Source organism: Amphiprion ocellaris, chromosome 23, assembly GCF_022539595.1.
Source record: "Amphiprion ocellaris isolate individual 3 ecotype Okinawa chromosome 23, ASM2253959v1, whole genome shotgun sequence".
Taxonomy (NCBI): domain Eukaryota; kingdom Metazoa; phylum Chordata; class Actinopteri; family Pomacentridae; genus Amphiprion; species Amphiprion ocellaris.
Window position 1 is genome coordinate 17,665,173 of NC_072788.1, and position 8,552 is coordinate 17,673,724.

At 38.2% G+C, this 8,552-nt stretch overlaps 1 protein-coding gene across 1 annotated transcript; it reads left to right on the plus strand.

Moving 5' to 3' along the window:
* The first annotated feature begins 934 nt into the window (after nt 1-934).
* On the plus strand, nt 935-5,274 carry si:ch73-335l21.2 (RING finger domain-containing protein). The gene is made up of 2 exons (XM_035950362.2): nt 935-1,262; nt 3,450-5,274. The coding sequence occupies exon 2, from the start codon at nt 3,532-3,534 to the stop codon at nt 4,180-4,182; it is 651 nt and encodes a 216-aa protein (XP_035806255.2). The 5' UTR covers nt 935-1,262; nt 3,450-3,531; the 3' UTR covers nt 4,183-5,274.
* The last annotated feature ends 3,278 nt before the right edge of the window (nt 5,275-8,552 follow it).

The following is an 8,552-nucleotide window of genomic DNA, read 5'->3' on the forward strand; positions in this document are numbered from 1 at the left end:
TCCAAGTGCCTACAGGTCCTACCATTACTGGGGAAATGGTGACTTCTATAGATATTGTATCACTTGCATATTTAATTTGTTGCCATACTTGTCCCTTGTCTGCTTTGTGTAAACAGACTTCAGCTCAGTGCAACCAAAAAGCTTTTTAATTCTTTTTATGTGACTGCTGATTGCAGTTCAAAAATTAATGGCTTCACAGTTGCATCAAAGAGATCTGATGTTTTGGGGTTTTTTTGTCATTTACAGATTGTTGTTAGTGCACGCTGTTTGTTTTTAGCACATTCTTAAATGACACATGTAGAATAAAATGATTTCAATGAAATATCACAGTTTTAAGCGTATTTGGTTAAAGGACCATATGAAACATGGATATGTTTTCACAGTTTCTAGCTCTGATAAATGATGTCCTTTTGGTGCTTTTAAAAAAAGAAAACATACCTTTCAATCCCATCAGTGGGTTTTGGGGTTGAGAGTGTTTGCGGCTGCTCCAAATTTAAGCATTTTCTCCACCCATCAAAGAAAAACAAATCCCTTTAATACTTCTTTGTAGAGAAAGTCAATTTATAACATTTTTTTGTTTCTTGTTGGGTTGTCTAGTGAGACTATGTGTCCAGCACAGGACAAACTGTGACTTCTTCACCTGTCAATAATTTTTACACTTTATCCCGTTCATCCTGCTCTGAATGGACACTCATTAAGTATTTTGTTATTTTCTATGACACACCCACCTAAAATGTTAATTTAATAGACCTTTTCAAACACCCACTTTAAACAAAGAAAAATGTAAGGATGTTAATAATTATACAGTATCCTTTATTTACACTTGCTATTTCAACAACTCCAACATGCTGATTGTGAGGAATCATAACAACATAATATGCGAGTAGATAAGTGTAAGTCCAGATCAAGAGGCTCCAATCTGTCATTTTCTGTCTTGTGTGTCCTGGTTACCATCATATCACCAAGGGTTTAATTACTGCTGAGCAAACCACAGAGATGCCTCATGAGGGAACTTGACAGAGAAGACTAGGATGAGTAAAATCAGGTAAGACGCCGTACAACAGGGGGGTTGCCGGTAAACCAAGCTCAGACACGTATACAGATACAGATAGGAAACTTCAGTGGTTAATGTGCCCACAGAAGACGGAATAAGACATCCTGCCAGGAACAGATCTGCACCGACATGAGAAGAATTGTGTGTAAGTGGGTTAAGGAAAGCACCGAGGTCAAAAGTGTGCTCTGATCAAAGGGCTGTGCAGACGGTAAGTGGCTCTTGTATCTGCTTTATGGTGTGTAATGATAGAGTGTTGCCACATTCTTTCCTTACAATCACAATGATATCTCTGGCCTGCAAAAAGCTTTTTAAATTTGCACAGTGTTGGCTTCTACATGTCTCCTTCAGAACTTCACAAACATTTCATACACTGTAGTTTTTAATGAAACAAAAATGCTTATTATAAATTGTATGTTAACTGCTACTTTTGTCCTGATTGCATAAATATGTTGTTAAAAGGTTTTAGGCTACTTGTTGCCATGAAGGAGGCCCCATCTGCTAAGCAACACTTCCCCCATGAGTGAGTAAGCAGTTGTCCCATGTGAGCAGCTTACAGTGTCAGTAAAGTAAAGCAAATTTATCGCTTTGTTATATGAATCAGATCATCTACATACATTCAGATGTTGATGTTGTGTGCCAAGTGAAAATCTAGTGGAAGTGGGTCTGATTAGAGGATTTTCACACCTCAAGCAAATAGTTTGACAGTCTAAGAAATAAACTAATATTTTGTTTTCTTACGGAGATTGAGAAAGAAAATTGATATAATAGTTGTGGAAAACAGCTAAGTAAATCTGACATGAACTACACTTAACCCATAGATGCACAAGTGATTGGACCCTACACTCTTCCATAAGTGGGTCAAAAATGATGAGAATCAGTGTGTTTTTATGCCATTTTTGTCATTTTGGTTAAGAATAATCATTTGTTTTATTGTTTGTATTATATTTTTGTCCACACAAGAAGGATTTCATGTTTGAAATATGTTTATTTTTCACTTTATAACAAATTTTGATAAATGAAAAAGAAGAATATTAAATAGAACAGCAATAGAAGAATGTCAACATCCATTTTGTTGACATTTTTCCTCCAGCTGTTGCTGCTCGCTGTCCCTCCAAGTTTGTGCATCACCTCTTGTATGATATTATCAGTGATAAAGAGCTTGGGGTAGTAATACAAGCATTAACATTTCTTTAAAACTATAAAATGTGACTGAAAAATTTTAATGGTTTTTGATGTCAAAAACGTGCTTTTTGAGGAACAGCTGGAAGATGAAATGATAAAAACTTTTAATTACGAAGATATTGCAAGAAAACGACCTCATCGGGTCATTTTTGATCCAATTATGCATCTAAGGGTTAAGTACAGATTTAAGGTACTTGTAGTTAACTGAAGTATTTCCATCTTATGCTTCTTTATACTTTCACTCCACCACATTTCAGAATGGGTGATACTTTCTATTATGCTACGTTTGCTTGACAGCTTTAGTTACTTATAAGATGATTTATTTTTTTTTACATAATAAAGGAGAGATGCAGAGGCACACTTGGTCATCTGTGTAGTCATTATTATAGTATTTTCTAGTCTGCTTGGAAAATTCAGTTCTATGCAATTCCTAGTACACAATACTGCCCTGGTAGCATAGTGTCTGCACTGACACAAACTGGGACTGCATATAGAAGTCAGCTGAGGGCTCCTCATGAACTCAAGAACTCTGCACGACCTTACAAGAAACTAATATTAAGGCAGAAGAGTCTAAATCAAAGCAGCAGAAACTGGCCTATTCTTACTTTTAGTCTCAACGATGGTCCAACCAACCAAAACACTGAATCCTGCATTTCCAATTACACAGCTCAGTACTGCCTTTTGTCTTCAGTCACTTTGCAACACAAGCCCTCCTCTCAGAGACACCAAAGAAACGACTGCTGATACTGTTACACAACGCTTTCTTAAATCAATAAAATCAGTGGAATACCCCTTTAAATGACTGAAATGAAAGAAGTCTGAGAGGAGAAAGGCAGACGTGCTCACACACGAACATGTGGAGAAAGTCTTACAATGAGTTATTACTTCCTTAATGGCCGTTCATTTTTTTCTTTATTTCTTTCTTTTTGTATTTTTATTTCCCAACTTTCTAGACATACTTTGGGTTTGTGTCATGCAGTCCAGCCCACTTAACATTGAGCTGAGGTGGTTGTGAGGAGATCAGGGGGGTGGATGTCTGAGCGGTTAAATGGATGAATGCTATGACTCATGAGCTCTGGAATCTGTTCATAAAACTTAGAAGAAACAAAGCAGCATCCCTGGGAGAGCAAATCCTGGTGTAAAAAATCCATTTAAGCCTCTGGAGTTGTTTTAGTCTTACAGAAGGAGACCTGAAGCTGTTTTCTCTTTACAGATCTCACCATCTGTTGGTAAAGATTAATCCACAACTTGCCTCTTCCCATCACCGAGTTCACAATTCGTCCCACCTTCCCGCTATGACGGGAGATGTTGCCCCAGCTCCCCAGCAGGGGGACCCAGCTGCTGCAGCACCCAGCCCCAGCAGTGGCCCTGGGGAGCCCATGGATGTGGAGTGTCCCATCTGCTACCAGGAGTACAACCAGTACAACAAATGCCCCCGGATGCTGGAGTGCCTCCATGTTTTTTGCACCGAGTGCCTCCAGAGGATCCAGCTCTGCCCCTGCGAGCCCCCGGACACCCACAGCCCACCAGCCATCCCCTGCCCCCTCTGCCGCCATTTAACCCCACTGGAGGCCGGGGACGCCCTCACCTTGCCCTGCAGCTCCCGCATCCTGGCCAGGCTGCCCCCCATGGCCTTCCGCCTGCCCGTGACCATGGCCACCCGTCTGTCCACGGTCACCCAGGGAGTGGTGCTGTCCCTAGAGGGCAACAGCAGGGACACGCGCTTCATCATCCTGCCCACCGTCAGCTTGCGGGTGCAGCAGATGCACCCAGACAGGTCGTACGGCACTGCGTCAGGCCTGGTGGGTGAGGAGGAGGCCATACAGCAGAGCAAGGGGACGCTGTTCTGTGTGCAGCTCCTGGCAGTCATCTTCTGGGTGCTGTTTGTGATCATCTGTGTGGTCGGAGTAGTGTTCGGACCACATTTCTTGAACAGGAATCTTTAATGGAAAACAGGATTGATCTCCTCTATATAGCAGTCTTTATATAAAATCATGATATACTCTGCGGGAAAACACTATAAAAAGAAGCCAGACATACAATTTTATCGAATATAAAGCAGTTTTTTTTTTAAAAATCATGAAAGTACTTCTGACTAGTGTAGCTGATATTTACCCACTAGTTAAGTTAAATTCGTCTTTTATATATGATCGAATAACCCACCTGTCGTCACTGTACTGCATATTTACTGCTATTTCATCAGCGGTAGACTGATGAAGAGGTCCCTCTAGTGGTTTGTTTTGAAACAAGTGAACTGTACTCAGATTTGTGGTTTTTGTAGTTGTTTAAAGCTTAACATTGCCCTTGAGGTTTCATTTATCATTAACATCCATGTTGTTTGCTGTTTGTCTCAATGCCTGCTTCAATGTTACAATGCTTGATCATGTTATTATACAACTGATGACTGTTCTGCCAATAAATAAATCGAATGAAACTGGCTTTCATAACACATTTACACTGTCAGGTGTGTATGTGTTGAGGAAAACCCAGAAAATGGTAAAGAATAGTGCCTGTGAGAAAGTGTGAGTGTATTTATTTCCTAAACTGCATTAACTTCTCTAATTTGACCCCCAAAGACACATTACTCATGGAATCTTATCTGAGCTCCAGGATTTCCATGATAAGGAATCTAATTTTCTTATCCTAGACACTCTTTATTGGATAAGAAATACAATTACCTTCAGAAATCCTCATTCGAAACAATGCTGTTGATAATAATTTTTAAAAGGCTGTCATGATGAATCTAATAATTGGCCAGAAAAAAAATAATTTGCTAACTTTAATGATGGGATTTACACTGATTTTCCTCATGTGGTTCCTTTTGTGTGTGTGTGTGCTATGTGGATCTTTTTTGGTTTTGTTAATGGTGATACATTCTTATATATTTAACAGTGTTCATGTACTCTAGTGCCTCTTGTTAGATACATTCACTGAAACATACTAAATAAGATTCAATAGGTGTTGAACAAATGCAAATGTGAACAACTGTGCATTTTGAATTTAAATATAGGGGTAGGAAATAAAAGTGTATGCATTTATTTGACTGTCTTTTTCCCTGGGGATTGAGGAGCCTTGGCCAGAAATAAGTTATGGATCCTTACTGGGTGCTTGCTGTAGTCATTAAGCGAATCACCAAATTATTTTACTTATTTATTTATTTATTTATTTATTTATTTGATCAGGGACCATGCAATTAACATAGAACACATCTGATGTATTACATATAGAGTGTATAGCATTGAGCTAATTTTCAGCTTACTTTACTTAATTTACTGTCTTAATTTTCACTCAGAAGCAAGACCAACAAGACATGTGATTATACACACTGCCGTTCAAAAGTTTGGGGTCACCCAGACAATTTCATGTTTTCCATGAAAACTCACACTTTTATTCATTTGCTAACATAATTGCACAAGGGTTTTCTAATCATCAATGAGCCTTTCAACACCATTAGCTAACACAATGTAGCATTAGAACACAGGAGTGATGGTTGCTGGAAATGTTCCTCTGTACCCCTATGGAGATATTCCATTAAAAATCAGCTGTTTCCAGCTAGAATAGTCATTTATTAACAGTCATTTATTATTATCCAGACATAAACAATGTCTGGATTGGATTTCTGATTCTTTTAATGTTATCTTCATTGAAAAAAATGCTTTTCTTTCAAAAATAAGGACATTTCTAAGTGACCACAAACTTTTGAACAGTAGTGTAAACCCTGCCTCAATTTATTTGCAATTCATACCATCATGGTAATTTGTATTGTCAAGGGTAGAGTTTCAGTTTATTCATCCATACATTCATGTCAGTCACAGTGCTCACACCTTAATCAACCAACAATGATCGAACATTTTACAAATGTGTTGGAATTTGGACTGATGACAAGTTGACATTTACATTTTATGTGTCTAAAGAAATGTTTTTCTTTTACAGTAATTAATCATAATTTCTTTTTCACCTTCTTATGGCACTTATTTAGACAACTTTTTCTATTTGTGTTGAAATTTAGGGACATTTTACACATGCATGCATCAGCTGTGACTCTTAAGTCCTTGGACACCATTAATCATTCTTCCTTATTACTGTTGATAATCATAACAACTGTGCGCTTTATGCTAAGCTTTGTTGGTCCTCTAAGACATGATAGACACCAACACTGGGGTTTATTTCTTTATAAGTACCTTACTGTTTTTTGTTTTTTTTTTTAAAAACAAATCTCCATACAGTACTTCATTGCTAATGTGGGCTTTTAACATACACTTAAATGGTTGAATTACATTTCAGTTGTCTGTTGTTTGTACTCAACTTAAAAAATGCAGTTGTACTCACTAAGGCAAGTCAGATTTCTAATTTTATCTTAGTTAATTTGATTTATTTCCTTTAAATTCTGAATGCTCTTATTAGTATTTTTAAAAACTGTTTACCAACTTTGTCTTTGAATATTTTTAGCATTGTCGTTATCCAAAGTTTTTCTTCTTTGTGTTTCTACATCTTTTATTTTCTTTTTTGGCTACATTGTAAATGAAGGCTTCATACCTTATTGTATTTGAAGTCAAATGAATGAATGAACGATCACATAACATGGCCATCAAAAAACATTGTAGATAAAAACAATGAAGTTGTTCAAAAGAAGCATTTAAACAAAATCACATAAACTGCTGGTGTATGAATTTGATTTAGGTATAGATGCTGTGTTGGTTATTTGTGTGTTGAACAGTTGTCTGATTTCACACAGTTTTGTCTTTGGTTTTACAGTTCATACACATTCATATATGAATGTGTATTTGGTCAAAAGTTTGAACACACGTTTCCATTTAATGTTTTTTCTTTATTTTCATGACTATTTACATTGTAGATTCTCACTGAAGGCATCAAAACTATGAATGAACACATTTGGAATTATGTAGTAAAGAAAAAAGTGTGAAATAAGCCAAATGTGTTTTATATTTTAGATTCTTCAAAATAGCCACCCTTTGCTTTCATTACTGCTTTGCACACTCTTGGCATTCTCTTCATGAGCTTCATGAGGTAGTCACCTGAAATGGTTTTCCAACAGTCTTGAAGGAGTTCCCAGAGATGCTGAGCACTTGTTGGTCCTTTTGTCTTCACTCTGTGGTCCATCTCATCCCAAACCATCTGGATTGGGTTTAGGTCAGGTGACTGTGGAGGCCAGGTCATCTGATGCAGCACTCCATCATTCTCCTTCTTGGTCAAATAGTCCTTACACAGCCTGGAGGTGTGTTTGGGATCATTGTCCTGTTGAAAAATAAATGATGGTCCAACTAAATGCAAACCGGATGGGATGGCATGTCACTGCAGGATGCTGTGGTAGCCATGCTGGTTCAGTGTGTCTTCAGTTTTGAATAAATCCCCAACAGTGTCACCAGCAAAGCACCCCCACACCATCACACCTCCTCCTCCATGCTTCACAGTGGGAACCATGCATGTAGAGACCATCCATTCACCTTTTCTGTGTGGCACAAAGACACAGCGGGTGGAACCAAAGATCTCAAATTTGGACTCATCAGACCAAAACACAGACTTCCACTGGTCTAATGTCCATTCCTGGTGTTTCTTGGCCCAAACTAATCTCTTCTACTTGTTGCTTTTCCTTAGTTAGTGGTTTCTTAGCAGCTATTTGACCATGAAGGCCTGATTGGTTCAGTCTCCTCTGACCAGTTGATGTAGAGATGTGTCTGCTACTAGAACTCTGTGTGGCATTTATCTGGATTCTAATCTTAGATGCTGTTAACTTGTCATTTCTGAGGCTGGTGACTCGGGATGAACTTATCCTCAGCAGCAGAGGTGATTCTTGGTCCTCCTTTCCTGGGGTGGTCCTCATGTCAGCCAGTTTTGCTGTAGTGCTTGATGGTTTTTGTGACTGCACAAAATTTTTTCAATTTTCCAGACTGACTGACCTTCAGTTCTTAAAGTAATGATGGACTGTGGTTTCTCTTTACTTAGCTGATTGGTTCTTGCCATAATATAGATTCTAACAGTTGTCAAATAGAGCTGTCAACTGTGTACCAACCTGACTTCTGTACAACACAACTGATGGTCCCAACCCCATTAAGAAGGTAAGAAATTCCACAAATGAACCTTGACAAGGCACAGCTGTGAAGTGAAAACCATTTCAGATGACTACCTCATGAAGCTCATGGAGGGAAGGACAAGAGTGTACAAAGCAGTAATCAAAGCAGAGGGTGGCTATTTTGAAGAATCTAAAATCTAAAACGTTTAGAATTATTTCACACTTTATTGTTTACTACATAATTCCAGATGTGTTCATTCATAGTTTTGATGCCTTCAGTGAGAA

Bases quoted from the DNA above. Each gene is read 5' to 3' on its own strand.
- si:ch73-335l21.2 (XM_035950362.2), top strand. From the start codon at position 3,532: ATGACGGGAGATGTTGCCCCAGCTCCCCAGCAGGGGGACCCAGCTGCT.